Source organism: Narcine bancroftii, chromosome 1 (genome assembly GCF_036971445.1).
Source record: "Narcine bancroftii isolate sNarBan1 chromosome 1, sNarBan1.hap1, whole genome shotgun sequence".
Taxonomy (NCBI): domain Eukaryota; kingdom Metazoa; phylum Chordata; class Chondrichthyes; order Torpediniformes; family Narcinidae; genus Narcine; species Narcine bancroftii.
The window spans coordinates 301,097,122-301,120,004 of NC_091469.1; the positions used below are offsets into that span (position 1 = coordinate 301,097,122).

General features: G+C 37.4%; 1 protein-coding gene and 1 long non-coding RNA gene across 7 annotated transcripts in view; one reads left to right on the plus strand and one right to left on the minus strand.

The window, feature by feature from the left end:
• Nucleotides 1-4,397, plus strand: part of LOC138746997 (uncharacterized) — a 41,198-nt gene extending 36,801 nt beyond the window's left edge. Inside the window, exon 3 of the long non-coding RNA XR_011347227.1 lies at nt 4,204-4,397. This is a non-coding gene — a long non-coding RNA (uncharacterized lncRNA). The remainder of the gene's footprint in view (nt 1-4,203) is intronic.
• hsd17b12a (hydroxysteroid (17-beta) dehydrogenase 12a) overlaps nt 1-22,883 on the minus strand; it is a 108,150-nt gene that overhangs the window by 32,688 nt on the left and 52,579 nt on the right. For all 6 annotated transcript variants that reach the window (XM_069905729.1, XM_069905720.1, XM_069905735.1 and 3 more), the window contains 2 exons: nt 10,056-10,166; nt 5,807-5,871 (listed from right to left, as the gene is read on the minus strand). In XM_069905729.1, coding sequence (XP_069761830.1) covers nt 5,807-5,871; nt 10,056-10,166 — 176 coding nt within the window. The remainder of the gene's footprint in view (nt 1-5,806; nt 5,872-10,055; nt 10,167-22,883) is intronic.

The following is a 22,883-nucleotide window of genomic DNA, read 5'->3' on the forward strand; positions in this document are numbered from 1 at the left end:
AAACATTTATTCAAATGTGACTGCAGATGGCTGGGAAACTGGAAGAATTCAGCGAGTTGCAAAAACATCCGGTGGGAAGAAAATGGACAAATACTTTCTGAACATCCTACTACTTTAGTGGCTGAATGGAATACTTTTTCCAATGTCCACAAATACACTAAAATGCATCGTGTGCAAGTACAAAACTTGTACAAATCTTCCATGGATATGTGCTTGTAATACAAACTGCGTGGCTAACATTTAGCTTCTTTTTTTTAAACTTTATTTAAAATTTTATGACATGAATAAAATAAAAATTACATTTAAAGAAATAAAAAATAAGATCATAAAAATTAGAATACTACATCATTAAACTACACAAATTAACCCCCCCAATAATTATAACACAACATTAATCATCTAATTTAAAATTAGTCCAACCCTCCCCCCAAAATAAAGAGTGAAGAATTAATTAACAATGTTGTAAATAAAATAGAAAAAAACCCACTTACAGAAAAAGGATAAAACTTAACAACAAAAAAAATTACTAACAACAAAAAAAATCAATACTAAAATAATACCCTTAAACATATATTTAAATCAAACATAATACATGTATTTAACAAATGAAATCCACTTTAAAACTAAGTTCAAATATTAAAATCATATATCAACCACATATCTGTTATACAAAAAATCATAATTAATAATACATAAATACAGAATTTCTATTAATACCAAGTTTCCTTTATAATTCATCGAGAGAACAAAAACATCCCTTAGAAAAACAATCAGATAAAATTTTTATTCCCTTCCCCTCCCCTTATATAAAAAAAAGAAAAAAAGTTCAAACTCTTATAAAATTCTCCATATTCTTCATTTATAACATCTTCAAAATTCTCTATCGAAATTAACTTAATTTTATTAAACTCTTCTCCCTCAATGTATTTGTACTTAATTTTCTTCTTTTTATTCTTATCACCTTTCCCCTCATCTTCCTCTTCATCTAATTCAACATCCTCAATTTTTGACTTATCTTCTGTGACATCATCCTCTTAAAAAGAAAAAAAAGAGAACCCCCCCAAAAAAAAGAGAAAAAAAAGGAGAGAAAAAACCTCCTAATTCCCTCTCAATTACAATCAGAAAACAAGAGTTAAAAAAAAATATTTATTTAAAAAAATAATTTAAAAAAAACCTTCACTTCTTAACCCAAAAATTAAAAAGAAAAAAACACAGGTCGGAGGTCACAACTACCTCCTCCTATTTAAACCGCCCAAAGCGGTAACTCCCCCAAAATACTGGGTGTGAGATAACTCACAGGTAGCTGATGACTTCTGGAAACTAGTGCCCACCCAGTTCCCTCTCCCAACTCCCATTTCATTAAACTATCATCAATATTTAAACTATTTAAACTCTTCTCAAAAAAAAGATAAAAGATTTATTTTCTTTAAATCAACGTTATCACTTCGGTCACCATTGCTTCCATTTCTTTTAAAAATCTGGATCCCACCTTACATCTCTACTCTCTTTGGAGACCTTGAAGGACTACATCGTTCCTGAAACTGCATGATTGGTAGAGACTGAGCAAAGTCCATAACCTCTTTAGGATTGTCAAAGAACTTTGGCTAATTTCCATCCTAAAAAATCTTCAGTACCGCAGAATACCTGAATGTTGCCTTATGTCTTTTTTTCCACAACCGTTCTTTCACAGAATTAAATTCGCGTCGTTGAAACATAATTTCTTGACTCAAATCTTGATAGAAGAAAACAGGATTATTCTGAACCATCAAAGGAGATCTATTTTGCTGGGCATTTCTAGTAACCGTACGTAAAATTGTCTCTCTGTCACAATAGTTTAAACAACGGATCAAAACAGATCTTGGATTCTGTCCTGAAAAAGATTTTCTTCTTAAAACTCTATAAGCACGTTCCAGTATTAAACCTTCAGGGAATTTATCCTGTCCTAACACTCGTGGAATCCATTCAGTAAAAAAATTTCTTGGATCTGGTCCTTCTATGCCTTCTGGCAAACCAACAATTTTCACGTTGTTCCGTCTAGATTGATTCTCCAAATAATCAACCTTTTTTGCTAAATTTTTATTTTGGATCTGCAATGTTTCAATTATTCTATTTTCATCTTGCAGTTGATCCTGTGCATCGACTAAACCTTGATCACACATTTCAAATCTTTCAATGGTTTCAAGCTTAAAAGCTCCATTAATGACTTCCGCCATCGCATTAATCTTGGAAATAAATAGGTTCACAAAATTAGCTAAGTGACTCGATACTCGATACAGATTCAACAGATTCAGGAATAATGGGGTCTTGCTGTTCCTTAGACACCATGGGATCTTCTGTCCCTTCCCTTAATTTAGTATCTTTTCTAGCAGTTTGACTTCATATAAAAATCCCTCTCAAAGTCCCCCCAGCAATGCCAGGAGACTGAAGATCAGAGTTATCTTTAAGCCAAATCTCTTTAATCATCTTCACTGAATCAATGTCTGGAAAAACCGTTGTAATTGAAGATGCATTTTGCAGCGCCACCACTGTAGCAGTCGAATGACAGCTCTTTAACTCTCCAGCTGGTGGCGCCCCAGCTGATTCAACTGTCAAAGACTGAGTAACAGCACTCACAGTGGTCGTTATGTGAAATACTGGCACCCGTCCAGCTCCTTGGTCCAAAAGCTGTTGAATGCGACCTTCAAAGAGCCTCACCGGCTTAAAACAGAGCTTCAATGCCGAACTCTGTACGTCCTCCTCTGGATCCATTCTACGCTGAGTCCTGGCTTCTTTTAAACAAGTAGGCTCAGTCAATTTCGGAAAATGTAGTTTTTTTAAACAGTCTGTTGATGTTTTCTTTTACCTCTTTTTTTTGCATATAAACCATTAGGCACTAATCCAACACCTCTTATTATTTATAAACTTTTAAAAGAACTTTAACGGGCACTTAAAGACAAAACAATAAATCAGAGTCAGGAGAGGTCTGGAAGGCACGTCTGTTCCCTACGCCATCTTGCCACGTCCCCCCCCAACATTTAGCTTCTTAGAGTAGTCAAGAGTCTGTGTGATGTGAAATTAAAGCATTTTTCACTGATCTGAAGTGAATCAAAATACAGCAAGTAAATATATCACTGTCGGCATTACTCACCATTATCACCCTCATTTCAACTTCAGAACTGGGGGATATTTTTGAGCCACTTATTTTGGAGAAAATAAGTGGGTCAAATATGGTACTTGAATCCTAAAAATGCCAATATTTAGTTGGCTGCACATCCAAGTCAGATAATATACCATCCAGTTTCCTGAAGCAAGCCATCAACCGATACACAACATGATTATCGAGCAGTTGTAAATTTTGTTCCCGTCATCACTATTTCCAGTTAAACGGAGAACAGATGTAATGACGTCCTGAAGTGGCACATTGGTCCATTTTGTTACTTGTTGCATCCTAAACATCATGCAGCAAAGGTTAGATTCTGCAGTATTTTATTAAGATATCGGAGCTAAATTGATGTTAACATAACATTTTTGCAAAAGACTGAACATAGCAATGCCAGATACAATTTCATTAAAATACACTCAGCAAGAATTGAGATTCAGCACAAAAACAGACTCTTAAGCCCAGACCAACCACGCATTTACACTAATAATAATTTTTAATATTCACCCTATATTCTCAACAATTCCCCCAACAATGTTCCTACCTCTCCCCTATACACATGAAGGACAATTTTGCAGCCAATGAGCTGGCCAAACCACATCTTTCAGATATGGGAAGAGACCATGGTTTTGGAGAAAATTGCATGACGGCAGACAGAACATATAAACTCCACATGGAGTCCACCCAAAGTCAGGACTGATCCCAAATCTCTGGTGATGCAAAGCAGGGTTCTACTGTGGCATTGTTGCAGCAGCATTGGAATGGTTAGTTAGGATTCTCATACATTTCCCAATAAACTCTGTTTAATTATGCACCACTTAACATCGGTGATACGTTCTATGAAATTGGGTGTTATGTGATGTGGACATTGTGCAAATGCCATATTGATATACTAAAGCTATATGGGAAACTGTAGTGTACCTGTAAACTTTTTATTTGTAAGTAGGGAATCGATGTGGGGACCAATACTGGGCTGTCAGGAGAATGTGGGGCAGTCAGATCAGTTTAGATATACAGTATACAATTTCTTATAGCTAATGATTTCATTTTCTAAATTGCTGCAGACTTGCTCATGGTAACTGAATAATTATGGGACCACGTACATATGCGGATGGACATTGCCCGAACTGACGTTAAGTGGGACATACCTGTATTGCACAAACTTAAATTCAAGTCCACATTACATTTGAGAGGTTCGAGCACAAGCATCCAAATGATTAAGCTCAATCAGCATCACCTTGAGATTTCCATCATTCCTACTGCAAGTTTAACATACAACATTTGTATTTATTCTATTTAAAGATTTCACCTGGAAGGTACGTCTGTGGTCCTGGATAAAGGCAAGAGGGCAAGAGATAGATAGATATATTTTTTTTATTAACAGAGTGTGGTATTGAATGGGCTACAGAAGGAGGGTGGGTCACGTCTCCAGAATGGAGGACCATCGCCTTCCCAAGATCGTGTTATATGGCGAGCTCTCCACTGGCCACCGTGACAGAGGTGCACCAAAGAAAAGGTACAAGGACTGCCTAAAGAAATCTCTTGGTGCCTGCCACATTGACCACCGCCAGTGGGCTGATATCACCTCAAACCGTGCATCTTGGCGCCTCACAGTTTGGCGGGCAGCAACCTCCTTTGAAGAAGACCGCAGAGCCCACCTCACTGACAAAAGGCAAAGGAGGAAAAACCCAACACCCAACCCCAACCAACCAATTTTCCCCTGCAACCGCGTCTGCCTGACCCGCATTGGACTTGTCAGCCACAAACGAGCCTGCAGCTGACGTGGACATTTACCCCCTCCATAAATTTTCGTCCGCGAAGCCAAGCCAAAGAAGGAGGAGGTAGTTATTGCAACTATTAAGAAAAATTTGGACAATGGAAGGGATATGTTTAGAGGGATATGGACCAAACGCAGGCAGATGGGCTAGTGTGGGTGATCACTGTGGGCATGTTGGGCTGAAAGGCCCGTTTCTATGACTTCCTATGCAGGGATGTTTTGCACTTACTGCAATTACAGTTTTTGTGTCTAAGAGAAAACGGTAGTTGGTTCAGAGTATCAATAATTGTTTGCGTCGATGTGATAAAGAGTGTCACTTAATTTCATCAAAGCCCCAAACCTACTGTTTAAAATGACCTGCCCTCTGAACCCATGGCAGCACTAGGTTGGGTTATTTTTTTTGACCCTGGATCAAACAGCATCCTCCTGTATCCCAACTTTTGTGTAATTTTGCAATATAGCATTAACAAAATACTAGGCCAAATATTAACCTAGGGAAAGCAAAACTGCATCTTAAGGAGAGCAAATTTGAATTATATTAAATCTGGATTGAACTTAAAACCATCAGGAATCTGTCAAAGCCTAGTGCCTCAATTTCATTGGAGGGGAATGAAAGGAAGAAAATACAGAGACATCATTTATAAGGGGACTCAAAACACATACATAGAAACTCACATTTGTTTGAAATTCACTCCTAGAGGTGGTGAAAGAATCAGTTACAATCAGTGTATTTCAAGAACATTTAGATAGGTACTTAAATAGCCAGGCATAGAAGGATATGGACCATGGGACGAATGGAATGATGGTATTTTTTGAGGGGGAAGGTAGTAGGCCACTTTTCTGTGCTCGACAGCTCCAACACCAATAATTACAAATGTTTGAATACTTACATTGTCCAGATCAGGCACATCGAGGAAATATTCTGGATACTCATAACTAAGTCCCACATTATTCACTGAAGGAAATTAAAAGAGAACAGATTCAATTACATACGAATGATTTCCCCTCCACAATGAGAAGCAATTAAGAATGGGTATTTACTCTGATTCAGGAAACTAAACTGAGGGGTTCAGGAAAACTATTACAGCACCAGCGACCCAGGTTCAAATCTGACACTGACTGAAAGGAGTTTGTGCATTCTCCTTGTGACCTACACGAGTTTTCTCCTGAGGCTCCAATTTCTGCCCACTCTCCAAAGCACACAATTCAAGATACAGCTCATGAATTGGTCCTTCAGCACACGTTTGCGCTGAACAGGATGTCCAAATCAAACAAAGTCTGTTGCTTGCACATGTTAGATATCTCATCACATTCATGTGGTAAAACACAAAAGTCTGAAAACACCATGGTTGAAGTAAAAACACAATGCTGGAGAAATTCAGCAGGTTAACAGTGTACTTTATAAAGCAACTATACATAACTAACATTTTGTGTCTGAGCCCTTCATCAAAGTATATAGTGTCAATCTGCTCCAGGCTCCTAATATTCAATGTAAAATATTTGTCCCACACATCTCCCTTAAACTTCCTCTCCCCACTCACATTAAATCTTAGTGAAAGATTCTGACTGTCCACCCCATCAATGCCTCACATGATTTTATAAACCTCGATCAGGTCACTCCTTGGCCTCCTATGCTCCAGATAGTAATTCAAGTTTGTTCAATTTCTCCTCGTAACCTCTAAACAAACATCATTCTGGTATACCACTTCTGCACCTTGCAAAAGAAAATGGACATAACCAAGGACATCACAGGACCTCCCCACCATCAAGAACATCTATGATGAATGCTGTTGTCAGAGAGCAGCAGAAATAATCAAGTATACACTTGTGACAGTATTTAGAGGTGGCTTGGGAAGGAATTATTAGAGCAGGTTGCACACAAACATTTTAAAACAGAATATTTGCAGGACTTTGCAGAGTGCTTTTTGCAAAAAGAGTAACAAAGTTGCAGCATACAGCTTGCCTGGGAGAGCATGTGATTTTTGCGGGGAGACATGAACTTGACAGTCTCATCGATACAGGGACATCCAATCACTCTACACCTCCATCTCCCATAATGAAGGCATCAAAGCCCTACATTTCTTTCTCAACAATAGAAGCAACGAGTCCCCCTCCACCACCAACCTCCTCCACCAGTTGGCAGAATTTGTCTTTACCCTCATTAACCTCCTTTAACTCATCCCACTTTCTCCATGGTCTCCAATTATGCCTGCCTTTTTGTTAGCTGCATGGAGAAATCCATGGTGCAGGCAGTCATAGGCAAGGTCCCTCAACTCTTCCTCTGCTAAATCGACAACTTCTTTGGTGTTGCCTCATGCACAGCTGATAAGCTCATCGATTTTATCCATTTTGCTGCCAACTTCCACCCTGACCTCAAATTCACTTGGTCCATCTCAAGAAACACTTTTTTTTTTCATCTCTGACTTCATCTCGGGATACAAACTCTCGATGAACGTTTTCATCAAATACCAACTCACACAGCTACCTTGACTACAATCTTGCAAGGATTCCATTCCTTCCTCTCAATTCCTCCATCTCCATTGCATCTGTTCCTAGGATTAAGTCTTCAATGATAGATCATCAGAGGTCCTTCTTCAAACAAGATGGCTTTCCCCCAACCACCATCAATTTGGCCCTGACCTGGATATCCTCTATTACCCACACATTTGCCTTGGCCCTCTCAGCCCCAACTTGCAACAAGGACAGGATTCCCCTACCACCCCACCAGCTCTGTATCCAACATATCCATTTGTGCCACGTTCTATGTGATCCCAGCACCAAACCTTTATTCCCATCTCCTCCTTCGACAAGGGCCGCTCCCTCCACGACTCCCTCATTCACTCCTCCCTCCACACCAATTATTCCCCTTGGCATCTACCCTTGTGACTCCAGGAGATATTCCACCACCGCCCATAATCCTTTCTCCCTCATCACCATGTGGGGGCCGCCCAAAATGTCCTTCCAAATGAAGCCACATTTTAATTATGAACCTGCAGGGTTCATCGACTGCAGCCGGTGCTCCTGTTATGGTCTCCCCTACATCAGAGAGATAGGGACGCAGATGGGGAGATCCCTTTAGTACCTTGGTTCTGACTGCCACAAAAGTGTGGATCACCTAATGGCCACCCATTTCAATTCCCCGCCCCATTCCCCTGCTGACATGTCTCATGCACTGCCAGACTAAGACACTTCATCTTTCTGGGTGCCCTCCAACCAATGGTATTAACCACAACTTCTCTGGTTTCCATTCACCCCCCCCCCATTTTCAACTTCTTGTCTTCTTTCCTCTAGTGCTGGCTATCTCTCTCTCTCCCCCCCACCCCCCGACCTTTTCCCTGTGTCTCCTTTAACAGAGCCAAAATCAATTCTTGTCTTTCTTTTGGTCTAGACTCCCCCAGCTCCTATTCTCCCCCTCCCCTTTTTATCTCCCAGAATCTATTCTGATGTCTGCCTGCATTTTGCTTAAACTGGAAAGATGGGCTCAGGTCCGAATCAATGAAAATAGATCTTTACCTTCTATGGTCTCTGAGACCAGCTGCATTCCTTTAGCATTTACTGCATTTTTAAAGTAATTAGTTATGCATTTCTTATTACAGAAAAGGCATCACAACTCTCTCAATTTTTAGACCTCTCTCAATTTTTAGATGATAGTTTAATCAAATTGTGCTTTACAGAATTCTTTCATCTAGATCTTCAAGCATCAAAGGCATACAGAAATTTACAGGGTTAAAAAAAAATCTTCAGTAAAGCCCCTAGTATCCAGAATTCAAACAACCGACAACCTCAAGCAACAAGCAAAAATGAAGATGGGAGCAAATAGCCAGCAGAATGCCTTCGTAGCAGCTGTTTGAATAAAGTTGTGTGAATCAGCAATAGCACCTCCCCACTCGCCGTTGGGGTGGTGCTTTTAAAGTGTCTCCTTCCTTCTTAGTAGGAGTCACCCCATTCAGAAGCTTTATCTAAATACTGGGGGAGGGAGAGTTAATTATCCACAACATTATTGTTCATCTTTTGGGCGGCAGAGCATAGGGGGAAGGAAATTGCAGATGCAGCGACAGAATATAAAGTAAAATACTTTAAGGCTTATATATTCATGCAAGTGAAGTTTGTTCAGTGCAAATACAGGATAGTTCTTTTGTCTTTTAAACTGTTTCTTCTCAATGCAGGTGTATTAATTAGGCATTGTACAAGTCTCAAGCATCTACCAATCCCCATAGGTGCAGAGTACCAGGGTTTTTCTCTATATGCATTTTGGAAAGTCAAATTTGAAGGTGGAGTTCATTGATAATGGCAGGAATCTTAACAGTGTGGAAGAACAGGGGGACTTTGAGGCCAAATCCATAGATCTCTCAAGGTTGCCACGTAGGTTGATAGGATAGTTAAGAAGGCCTTCATTAGTTGGAAATTGAGTTCAAGAGTTGTGAGATAATGTTGCAGCTCTATAAAACTCAGTTTAACCACACTTGGAATATTGTGTTCCGTTCTGGTCGCTTTATTGCTGAAAGTATGTGAAAGTTTTGGACAGGGTACAAAGGAGATTTATCAGGATATTGCCTGGATTAGAGAACATGTCTTCAGAGCAAAGAAGGATGAGAGGCAAATTAATGGAGGTCTACAAGATTGAGAGGCATGGATAGGGTGGACAGCCAGCATCTTTTCCCCAGGGCTACAGTAGCAAATACCAGAGGGGGTGGAGGTGGAGCCTGCAATTAAAAGACTCAGACAGACATATGGATCCAAGAAAAATATAGGATTATGGGTGTGAGATAGAGAAGGTTTCGATTGTTGAGTAGGTTTTGTATAGGTCAGTACAACATAGTGGGATGAAGGGACTGAATTCTGCTGAATTGTTTTATGTTCTAAAAATAGTTGCCTTGTGCATAAAATCATGCTGAAGAAGGTCAACTTGAAGCAATTGACGAAAAACTTTCCAAAATATTGCTCTTTTCAGTGAAACCTCTATGTGTAGGCTCTCAACAAGAAACAGAACAGGAACAATGTCTCAACAAAGGAAGGACAGAGGCCAAAAATAAAAGAGATTTAAGCAATGACCCCTGCTTTCATACACAGGTGAAGTTCCAAGCTGAGGAACATAGCAGAGATTTGCAAACTGCAATTATTTCATCCTAAAATACATACCAAGGACACCTATCTCTAGTCCAGCCAGAACAGACTCAATAACAACGTAGATTGGTGGTCCTTCTCCAAAATCCACAGCAATTATTTTTGTTTCAACTCCAAACTGCTCTTCTGGAAAGCAAAACAAATACAAGTTAAAACAGAGGCAAAATTGCAAATTCTGAACAGAAGAAATCCATTGGCAGGTACAGGTTCAAAATTTTAATTGTTACCACAGTTGTACATTTGTCTTTCAAATCAGAAAAAAAAATTATTTCATTAAACCTGGAAATTGGAAAATAGCCTGAGAATACAACAATGGTACAAAGAAATAAATAAATGTATTCCATTGGAAAAAATAACATAATTTAAGAAATAACATCACAGTATTCGAACAAATTCGGGAACCGTACATGGAACACAATAGAGAAGTCCTACCGCGGACCTCCACCGCCTAAAATGACAGAAGGAGAAGACGACGAAATGAACTGACCCAGTATGTAAAAGTAGAAGACACAAATTTCTTGTTTATTTTCATTGTGTGACGACATTGTTTAATGGGTTTAATGTGTCATATAGGTTGAACGTTGAGTGAGTGGGGGGGGGGGGGGTGAAGGAGGGAGGGAAGGGAAGGGGGAAAATGGGGAGAAAATGACACTGTATATATTCAAGAGGGAAATGTTTGTGTGTATTTTGGTCAGTATGGTTCAGTGTGAAAAATAAAAAAATTCTAAAGGTATATAACTTTTCAAACATGCAAATTATACTGGCAATTATACAAATGTGTAAACTATCACCATTGGTTACAATTATGCATGGTTGTAAAATAAATGGAAGTCAAAATTGGTGAAGGTTGGCCAATTTTCTTGTTATGGTTACAAAGAGTCAATAATCTTGCCATAGTAACAGCTATAGAGTTTAAAACAAAAGCCACAGATTAAGAATACATCTTTATAAATGATCAAAATCATTACATTAAATGTCAAATATCTAATTACTAATTTTCTCCAAGTTCAAGCAGATTAATAATTGTTTTTTTATAGCTTACCTCTAAACAAAAAGGCCACATTTTACAGAAGGAAAAAGTTGCAAACTTGCATCTTCTCATAAATTGGTCTAATTCTTCTCATTACTATACCCCATCATACTAATTCTTTGACCTTCAACTTGGTATAGTCAGTTACAAAGAATGAAAACAGGTCCTTTGGCCCAAATTGGCCATGACAAACAAAGCTAGTCCCATGTGTCCGCCCCAGGCCCATATCCCTCCAAACTTTTCTCATCCACGTACCTGTCCAAATGTCTTTTAAATGTCCTCTGGCAGCTCATTCCAAATGCCTACCATCCTGTATGGGGAGATGTTCTCATGTTTCTTTTAAATCTTCCTTCTCTCACCTTATAGCTATGGCATCTAGTTTCTGACTGCCCCAGCTTGGGAAAAATAAAAAGTGTTTGCCCCTTGTCGAAGTTTATAAAATTATGAGGGGCATAGTCAAGGTCACCCTTGCTCTCCAACAGTCCAAGCCCATAATCATAATTCAAGCAGCCCAACAGTTCCCATAAAATTCTCATGAATAATTTCTGCACCATTCTCAGCTTAACACACTCCCTACCAATGTCACCAGAACATCTTCAGAAATAATCAAAATGTAAATCTGGAAAGCACTTGAAGTATAAATTTTATTACAGTGGACACAAGACTAGATCATTGTGCTGCTAATCTGCCCAGGCCAATCAGTATGAAAAACTTTCTACCTCAAATTCAATTTCTTATCTTCACTCCCTTCCTGCAAAATCTCTACCTCGAACCACCAACAGTCTGTCCTTTGAGGATGTTAATTCCAAAGATTCATCATCTTATCAAACAGGTACATTTTTCAACAAAAATGTAGGTAGGTCTGAGTTAAAAGGTGGACATTGCAAAATTTGATTTAAAAAAAATGCATTTCAATTGGCCACAAGGAAGAACAAATTGAAGGAGTTTTTTTTGTTTTATTATGATCTAACCAAAGCAACACATCATCACAATTAACTTTTTTTTTCTTCTATTTCTTTTCCAGAATCATATACCAATAAAATTGCTTTCCCTTCCAAATCACATCAGAATTTAATCAGGTCAATGTTTCATTAAAAAAAAATTATAATTCCATATTCTGACTTAACCCATACATCAGCAAATATTCTTGCTGGGACCACTTCGATGAGTTCTTTATCCATGTATCAAAAGTATAAATTATAATTGAACATCCTTTCTTGGTCAAAAAATATGAATGTTATTAATGGTGAAGATACCATTCACAAGCAAGAATTATCAAGGACAAAGCATCTTGATACGACTTGAATAGAGATAGTTAAAAAATATTGGGGATAAATGTAGAAAAATCTCAGAATGATTTGAAATCCTACTTAAATGTAAAGTGAGAAGTATTGGTTACTCAACACAAGGATTTCCCTGACTGCATTCGGAGATTACACTGGTCGTGGAGTCAAGTGACAGAATCAATACTCAAGGGAATCTGTTCACTGAAGTGACACTGTGGTTTTTTAAAAAAAAAATGGTACTAGAAAACCATCTTCAGTCATGAAGAATTGCTACATGATAATATTAGTTAAATGGTCAACCCAATTTCAGAACATGCAACTTATGATTCTTATTCATTTTTGTTGATGAATTGGTTTATAATTGCCAGAGAAGGCTTTTGAATACAAGAAACAGTCAACCGTATTTACGGTGTTTTATAATAAAACCATGGATATGGTCAGTTTTATTCCAATTGTTTGAAAGGCAAAATCCCTCACCATTTGGACCCTTGATAGTGTTTGTCAGGTAAGTGGCTTCATCGTGTCTAAAAGAAGTTTGCACTTACTTAGTAGATCAGTAGAGAGTGTGAGCAGTTTACCATCAACAGAAAGGTCAGACCCAAAATTAAGAAATCTGAAGTGATAAAAATTAAAGTGACTAACAGAATTTAACATTCACAATCTTCACACATAGGAATGAAATGTGAGAAATGTGCAACCCTGCATTAACAGAACAGCAGAAGTCTACCTCAGGTCCTCCATTTTTGTTTTCCATTCCACACACCCCTCCAGCCCCCTATAACCTGTTTTTATACCCTGTCCCTTTCCTGCTTCCATTTGTTACCCACACATTTCATCAACCGGATTGCCTGCCCTTTTGGTTCCATCAGTCCTTCATATCTCCCTTAATAGTTCCAATTATTATATATATATTTTTTTTAAACATCAGATTTTAGCACTTGTAGTCTTTATATCCTTACTTCATTCACCAGCAATTGTCTCCACCTTCACCCTCCCCACCTCTATCTTTTGTTTTTCTTTGCCTGCTTCCATCTATTACTCACCTGTTTCCATTTCCCAACTCCATCTGCCCATCCTCTCCCAGCCACCCTTCTATCTCCTCCTTATATTGGCAATTTCCCTTTTCTTTTTTTAATTTTTTTTTAAATAATTTTTTTATTTTTCACACTGTGAACCATATCAACCAAAATACGTACAAACGTTTCTCATTAAATATACAGTGGCATTTTCCCCTTTTTTTCCCCCCCCTTCCACCTCCAAAACCAATAAATATTCAACATATACAATAAAACAATGTCTTCACGCAAAGGAAAAACAAACAAGAAAAATGTGTCATCTACTTTTATACATTAAATCAAATTGTTTTGAGGCAAGCTCTCTCTGTTATGTTCCATGTATGGTTCCCAAATTTGTTCAATGTGACATTTTTAAAAAAATGTTATTTTTTAAAAAAATTATGTTGTTTTTTTCCCCAATGTACCATTGCTATATTCTCAGGCTCTCTTCCATTTTCCAAGTTGACATTATACATTTTTTTGCTACTGCTAAAGCTATCATAATGAATCTTTTTTGCACTTTATCCAATTTGAGGCCTAATTCTTTACTACTTATGTAACTTTAAAGATCTCTGGATTTTTTGGTATGTTGTTTTTTGTGATTTTATTTAATATCTAATTTAGTTCTTCCTAAAACGTATTCACTTTTGTACATGCCCAAATTGCATGCATTGTTGTTCCCATTTCCATCTTACAGCGAAAACACCCATCTGATAATGTTGGATCCCATTCTTTTAATTTTTGAGGAGTGATATATAACCTGTGTCACCAATAATACTGTATCATGAGTAACCTTGTGTTTATTGTATTCTTCATAGTTCCAGAACATAACTTTTCCCATATTTCATTCTTTATCTTTATGTTTAAATCTTTTTTCCCCACTTTTGTTTAGGTTTATAGCTTATTTCCTTATTTTCCTTACCTTGCAGTTTAAAGTACATATTTGTTATAAATCTTTTAATTATCATTGCATCTGTAATCACATATTCAAAGCTGCTTCCTTCTGGGAATATCAATCTGTTTCCCAATTTATCGTTTAAATAAGCTTTCACTTGGTGGTATGCAAACATTGTACCGTGAGTTATTCCATATTTGTCCTTCAACTGTTCAAATGTTAATAAATTATTTCCCAAAAACAATTTTCTAATCTTTTATTTCCTTTTCTCTCCCATTCTCTGAAGGAAAGGTTATCTATTGTAAAAGGGATTAGTGGATTTTGCATTAATAACAATTTTGATATTTGGTAATTCATTTTTTTTCCTTTCTACATGGAACTTCTTCCATATATTAAGTGATGCAATACTGGTGAGCTTTTATATTGCAACAGCTTTTCATCCCACTTATAAAGTATTGTGTTCCGGTACCTTCTCCCCTATTTTATCTAGTTCTATCTTAGTCCAGTCTGGTTTTTCTCTCGCGTGGTAAAAATCTAATTCCTTAATTGTGCGGCTCTATAATAATTTCTGAAGTTTGGTAACTGCAAACCACCTTGGTTATACCTCTCTGTTAATTCACCTAGTGCTACCCTCAGTTTTCCCCCTTTCCACAAGAATTTCCTTATTATTCTCTTTAGTTCAACAAAGAATTTCTCTGTTAAGGGAATTGGTAACATTTGAATTAAGTATTGTATCCTTGGGAAAACATTTATTTTTATGAAGTTCACCCTCCCTATCAACGTTAGTGGTAGTTCTTTCCAATGTTCTAAGTCTTCCTGTAATTTCTTTATTAATGGCTGATAATTTAGTTTGTACAAGTGGTTTAAGCTATTGTCTAACCTGATACCTCGGTATCAAATTGCTTGTGCTTTCCATTTAAATGGTGATTTTTATTTCTTTTTTAAAAGTTCTGTATAATCCGCATTACTCATTGGCATCACTTCACTTTTATTTGCGTTGACCTTGTACACCGATTTTTCTCCATATTCCTTCAATTTCTTATGTAATTCTTTTATTGATATCTCTGGTTCTGTTAGGTATACTATGATGTCATCTGCAAATAAACTGATTTTTACTCCTATTAGCTCTGCCAATGGTTCTATTGCTAAAGTGAACAATGAGGGGGATGATGGACATCCCTGCCTAGTTGATCTACTTAATTTGGATTGTTTCGATACATATCCATTTACTACTACCTTTGCCAACGGTCCATTATATAATGCTTTAATCCAATTAATATATTTTTCTGGCAGATTGAACTTCTGTAATACTTTAAATAAGTAGTTCCACTCTACCCTGTCAAAGGCTTTTTCTGCGTCTGAGGCAACAGCCACCGTTGGTTTTTTTTTATTTCCTTGAGCTGCATAAATTAGATTAATAAGTTTACAGACATTATCCGCTGTTCATCTTTTCTTAATAAATCAATTTTGATCTTGTTTTACTATTTTTGGTACACAGTCGGCCAATCGGTTTGCTAATAATTTCACTATTATCTTATAATCTGAGTTAGTATTGGTCTATATGATGCTGGTGTCAATGGATCCTTCCCAGTCTTTGGTATTACTGTAATTATTGCTGTCTTACACGAGTCTGGCAAATTTTGTGTTTCTTCTATCCGATTCGTTACTTCCTGGAGAAGAGGAATTAATAACTCTTTAAATGTTTTATAAAATTCCATTGAAAATCCATCCTCTCCTGGTATTTTATTGTTCGACAGCTTTTTTTTTAATATATCCTGTACTTCCTCTATTTCAAATGGTTTGACCAGTTTGTTTTGTTCCTCTTCTTCTAATTTTGGCAGTTCAATTTTAGCTAAAATTTCTTCTATTTTATCATCTTTCCCTTCATTCTCAGTTTGGTATAATTGTTCATAAAATTCATTAAAGTTTTCATTAATCTCTGTTGGGTTATATGTGATTTGTTTGTCCTTTTTCCTTGATGCCAATACAGTTGTTTTAGCTTGTTCTGTTTTAAGTTGCCAGGCCAATATTTTGTGGGTTTTTTTCTCCCAATTTGTAATACTTTTGCTTTGTTTTCATTATGTTCTTCTCCACCTTGTACATTTGTAATGTTTCGTATTTTATATTTTTGTCCACCAATTCTCTCTTTTTCTTTATATCATTCCTTTTCTATACTTACTATCTCCCTTTCCAGCTGCTCGATCTCTCCCATTGTAATCCTTTTTCATCTTAGTTACATAACTTACTATCTGCCCTCTAATGAAAGCTTTCATTGCGTCCCATAGTATAAATTTACCTTTCACCGATTCAGTGTTTATTTCAAAATATGTTTTAATTTGGTGTTCAATAAACTCTCTAAATTCCTGCCTTTAAGTAGCATGGAGTTTAACCTCCATCTATATGTTCTTGGTGGGATGTCCTCCAGTTCTATTTCTAATAACAGGGGTGAATGATCAGATAGTAGTCTTGCTTTATACTCAGTTTTCCTAACTCTCCCTTGAATATGGGCCGACAACAAAAACATATCAATCCTTGAGTATGTTTTATGTCTACTTGAATAATATGAATATTCCTTCTCTTTTGGGTGCTGCCTCCTCCATATATCCACAAGTTTCATTTCCTGCATTGATTTAACCATAAATTTGGCTACTTTATTCTTTTTGCTAGTCTTTTGACCAGTTTTATCCAACAATGGATCCAAATTAAGGTTAAAATCCCCTCCTATCAATATATTCCCTTGTGTGTGTGCAATCTTCAATATCCTGCATAAACTTTTGATCCTCATCATTAGGTGCATATATATTGAGCAAATTTCAAAATTCTGAGTATATCTGACACTTTATCATTACATTCCTCCCTGCAGGATCTGTCATTTCCTCCTCTATCTTGATTAGTATATTTTTGTTAACTAGTATGGCTACACCTCTAGCTTTTGAATTATATGATGCTGCCGCTACATGTCCTACCCAGTCTCTCTTCAATTTGTTATGTTCCACTTCAGTTAGATGAATTTCCTGCTCAAATGCTATGTCTATTTTTTCTTTTTTTTTTCAGTAAATTTAGTAGCCTCTTCCTTTTAATTTATGTATTCCATTAATCTTTATAGTCATATAGTTCAACGTGGCCATCTTATATCTTGTTTACATCTCTTTTCTGCCTCCTCCCCACCGCCATCCCCCTTTTTATCTTTTAGTTTTCCCTTTTTAAACTCAATGTATCACAACACATCTAAAACACAAAATACTTCAACAATTCCCACACCTAATAACACCTTAACCCCAAATGCAGCCCCCCCCCCCCCCCGATTTGCCCCTTATCCCCTGCCGGGCAACCACAACTCCCCTTTCCCTTAGGTTCGCGATCTTGCTCGCAAGCGTCAACTGATTTCACAGTGACAGTTATTCCCTCCCCCCGCCAGAAAATAATTTTAAAAAATACATACAACAAATCTCTCTTTTCCCCCTTCTCTTTTCCATCTTTAGTTCTTTACACACACACACACACACACACGTGTGTGTGTGTATATATATATATATATATAAAATTTTTACTTTATATTATTACATCTTTATATATACTTTAGCGCCGGTCTTCTTTCTTGTTACATCTCTCCATCCCTCCTTCTGTCCTGCAAACATTCTGCAAATTCTTGTGCTTTCTCGGGATCAGAGAACAGTCTGTTTTGCTCCCCAGGTATAAATACTTCAAAAATTCAAATATTCAAAAATATTTTTTGTCCCTCATATTCCAATTGCTTATTATCTTCTCTAACTTTATTCCTTGACCGCTCCAGTATATTTTCTCTTGTCGTACATCTTAAAAATTTTACTAAGATGGATCTTGGTTTTTTATGTGTCTGCGGTTTCAGTACAGTGCTCTGTGTGCCCTTTCTATTTCCATTTCTTCATGAAATTCTGTCATTCCCAAAACCTTTGGGATCCATCCTTTTATAAATTCCTTCATGTCTGTGCCTTCTTCATCCTCCTTCAGGCCCACTATTTTTTTGTTGTTTCGCCTACTATAGTTTTCCAAAATATCAAGTTTCTGAGATAACAACTCTTGTGTCTAACTTTTTTTATCACTTTCTTCCAATTTTTCTCTTAAATCATTTACTTCCAATTCTACAGCCGATTCCCACTCCTCCACATTTTCTACTCTTTTCCCTATTTCTGTCATGACCAGTTCTAAACTTTGCATTTTATCTTCTACTCTTTTCATTTTTCCTTTAATTGCATTAAATTCAAATGATAATCATTCTTTTAATGATCTAATTTGTTCTTCAAAAAAAGCTTTATCTATATATTTTTAAAAACTTTATTTAAGATTTTATAACATGAATAACATATAGGATTACATTAAAAAAAATTAAGAATAAAATAATAAAATTACAATACAGTATCAGTAATCTAAATAAACTATACCCTCCCCAATAATTATTACACATTAATAACCCAACTCAAATAAGTCCAACCCCCCTTCCCCCCAAAATAAAGAGTGAAGAATTAATAAAGTTAATAATATGTAAGAAAAAAACGTACTTACAAAAAAAAACAAAAACATAACCGATTAAAATACTAACAAAAAAAAAGTAATTAATCAGACTTAAAAAACATATTTAAATCAAACTTAAATGCATATATTTAACAAACGGAGTTAAGATGAAACATATTTAACTCAAACTTAATATAAAAAAAATTAGTAAAGTTAGTAACATTATTTATCAAAAATTCTTAAACAATAATCAATTCTTAAAAAAATTGTAGCATGAAAAAAAATTTCTCTATAGAGATCTTTGGCTTGGCTTCGCGGACGAAGATTTATGGAGGGGGTAAAAAGTCCACGTCAGCTGCAGGCTCGTTTGTGGCTGACCAGTCCGATGCGGGACAGGCAGACACGATTGCAGCGGTTGCAAGGGAAAATTGGTTGGTTGGGGTTGGGTGTTGGGTTTTTCCTCCTTTGCCTTTTGTCAGTGAGGTGGGCTCTGCGGTCTTCTTCAAAGGAGGCTGCTGCCCGCCAAACTGTGAGGCGCCAAGATGCACGGTTTGAGGCGTTATCAGCCCACTGGCGGTGGTCAATGTGGCAGGCACCAAGAGATTTCTTTAGGCAGTCCTTGTACCTTTTCTTTGGTGCACCTCTGTCACGGTGGCCAGTGGAGAGCTCGCCATATAATACGATCTTGGGAAGGCGATGGTCCTCCATTCTGGAGACGTGACCCATCCAGCGCAGCTGGATCTTCAGCAGCGTGGACTCGATGCTGTCGACCTCTGCCATCTCGAGTACCTCGACGTTAGGGGTGTGAGCGCTCCAATGGATGTTGAGGATGGAGCGGAGACAACGCTGGTGGAAGCGTTCTAGGAGCCGTAGGTGGTGCCGGTAGAGGACCCATGATTCGGAGCCGAACAGGAGTGTGGGTATGACAACGGCTCTGTATACGCTTATCTTTGTGAGGTTTTTCAGTTGGTTGTTTTTCCAGACTCTTTTGTGTAGTCTTCCAAAGGCGCTATTTGCCTTGGCGAGTCTGTTGTCTATCTCATTGTCGATCCTTGCATCTGATGAAATGGTGCAGCCGAGATCCAAATATCAACCAACTTCACATCTATCATATTAGTCACATAAATCACCATCTTAAAACAAAATTCAAACCTCATTAAGCATTGTACAATTCAATTTTAGTACTCTTCCACCATTTTTCCCTTTTACTCTTGAATAGTTATCCAATAAAAGCTCCAATACCACATTTAAATATCCCCAATCATTACGTTAAAATTCAGATATCCAAATAATAAAAACACATCTACAACGAAATCTATATCTTCAACAAATGGAGCATAAACCACAAACAAAATTCAAGCCTCATTAAGAATTGTACAATTCAATTTATAACTTTCACCATTATTCCCTTCGTTCTATAACTAAAATAGCAAAATAATACACCAGAATTACCACTCCTTTCACCTTAAAGTTAAAGAAAAAATATTTAAAAACTTATCCATCCCATTCACATTTAAATTTCAGATATTCCTTATCTACTGAATAAACTTTACAAAAAAAAACCACATCAATTTTTAGTTTTTTAAACAATCAAATACTTTCTTATGCTTTTTTTTTAATTTAAAAAAAAAACCCCTTCACTCTTTAATCTAATCATACAAAAAAAAGGAAAAAAAAACGGGTAGGAGGTTAAAAATACCCCCTCCCGTCTAAACCGCGCAATGCGGTAACTCCCAAAAAAAAATGGGTGTGAGATAACTCACGTAGCAGATGACTTTCAGGAAATAGTGCCTATCCAGTTCTCTCCCCCAACTCTCACTTCATCTTAAACTAACATCATTATTTAATATCCCTTTTAAAAAAAACATTAGAAAAAAAAGGACAACTCTTCTTTTAATCAGCTCCAACTGCCGAGTCACCATTACAACCATTCCTTCTTGGAGCACGGCTCTTTTCTTCCATCTCTTGTCTCCTTAGAGATCGCGACGGACTATGTCTCTGTTGAAACTGAGTAATTGGCAGCTCTTGAGCAAATGCTATAGCTTCCTTTGGAGAATCAAAGAACTTTGGTTGGTAACCATCTTGAAAAACCTTCAAAACAGCTGGATATCTAAAGGTTGCCTTGTAACCTTTCTTCCACAACAACTCTTTAGCAGGATTGAATTTCCGTCGTTGGAACATAACTTCTTGACTCAAATCCGCATAGAAGAAAACTCGATTATTTTGAATCATCAAGGGTGATTTTCTCTGTTGTGCATTTCTAATAGCCACTCGTAAAATTATTTCTCTGTCATAATAATTCAAGCAACGAACCAAAACAGGTCTTGGACTTTGACCTGAAATAGGTCTTCTATGCAAGGCTCTGTGAGCACGTTCCAGTATTATACCTTCCGGGAAATGTTCTTGACCCAGCACCTGCGGAATCCATTCAGTAAAAAATTTTCTTGGGTCTGGTCCCTCCATACCTTCCGGCAAACCAATAATCTTTATATTGTTCCGTCGGGTTGGTTTGCCAAATAATCAATCTTTTTCACCAAATTTTTATTTTGAGTTTGTAAGTCTTCAACCATTTTGGTCACATCAAGAACTTGATCCCGTATTTCGTCTATATCTTCTTCACATGAATTAAATTTATCTCTCACTTCAAGCTTAAAAGCTCCAAACTCAGCCATCTGTTGAGAATGTATTTTCACCAGAGTATTAAACCTAGTACAAAATTCAGTCATAATCTTGGATAATCCCTGCATTGTATAAGATAATTTAGATTCAAGATTCACAAAAATCTTTTCAATTGGAAGAGATTTTGGCTCAACAGATTCCTGCTTCTTCTGCATAACCAAAGGATCTTTTGTTCCTTCCTTCATTCTGGTTGCCTTCCTTGTAGTATGACTGCGTGTGGAAACCCCAGCCACAGCCTCTCCAGCAGTGACTGGAGGACGCAGGCCGGGGTTTTCCCCAGTCCATAATGTATTAAGTTCTCCCAGTACATCAAGTTGTATAGGTTCTTCTATCTCAAGAGATGCAGTTTGCAGCGCCACCTCTACAGTTGATAAATGCCTTTGAGTAACTCTTTGTTCTAAAGGTTGTTTGGCGCCCTCTTTAGGGGGCTCTACCGATGTAACATAGAGCTCTACATCCGAACACTGTACCTCTCTCCTGGGATCCATTTCACGCTGAGTCCCGGTGTTTTTCTTGTAGGTAGGCTCCAAAACTTGAACTTTTGGAAAATGTAGTTTTTTGATGATCTGTTGTCATTTTTTTTGCTCTTTTTCACCAATTGTACCATCATAAGTTAAATTAACAGCACTGAAATTATCTAAACTTTTAAAGAATTTTAACGGGCATTTCTAGACAAAACAATAAGATAGAGTCAGGAGAGGACTGGAAGGCACGTCTGATCCTTACGCCATCTTGCCACGCCCCCCAGCTTTATCTATATTTTGTCCATTGTTTTACCTTCTATTTCCCTGTGAAGACCTTGGTCTTCTTCCTTTTCTTGTTATCTGTACCCGTGTTTGTGTTTTCTTCTTCTCTTCTTTGTATCTGTGTCTCTTCTGGTTTTTCTGATTAATTACTTCGATGTCTTTGTTGGGCCTTTTGCTGTTGGGCCTCCAGTTACGGGCTGTTTGTCTGTCAGGCCTCCTGCTGTTGATCCTCTTGTTGTCAGTCACCCTGCTGTCGTTCTCCCTCATCTGGCTCCTCGCTCCTTTCGTCGCTGTTATTTTAATCCTCCAGTTGAGCAACCTGATGCCGGGTGTACCTCAGCTGGTTACGTTGTAACTGCTCGCTCCTCAGCTGAGCCCCCCTCCCACAGGTGTTCACTTTTTCCTTTGATTGCACAGTTGCATACTTTTGTTTGGCTCCGAGAGCCATTTTTGGAGTCCACCGATCAGGAGGTCGCAACTTCACAATGGACTCACCAACTTCTGAGATCGGCTGCTCTTCACCACCGTAGCTCCCTGCTCCTACATGCAGGTAAGGCCTTCTTTCTTCTCCGCTGATTTTTCTTCTTTTCCTGATGTTCTTACTTTCTCTTTCTTGGGTGCCATCTTCTTGTTCTTCTCTGTAACTTTATCTTCTATTTCT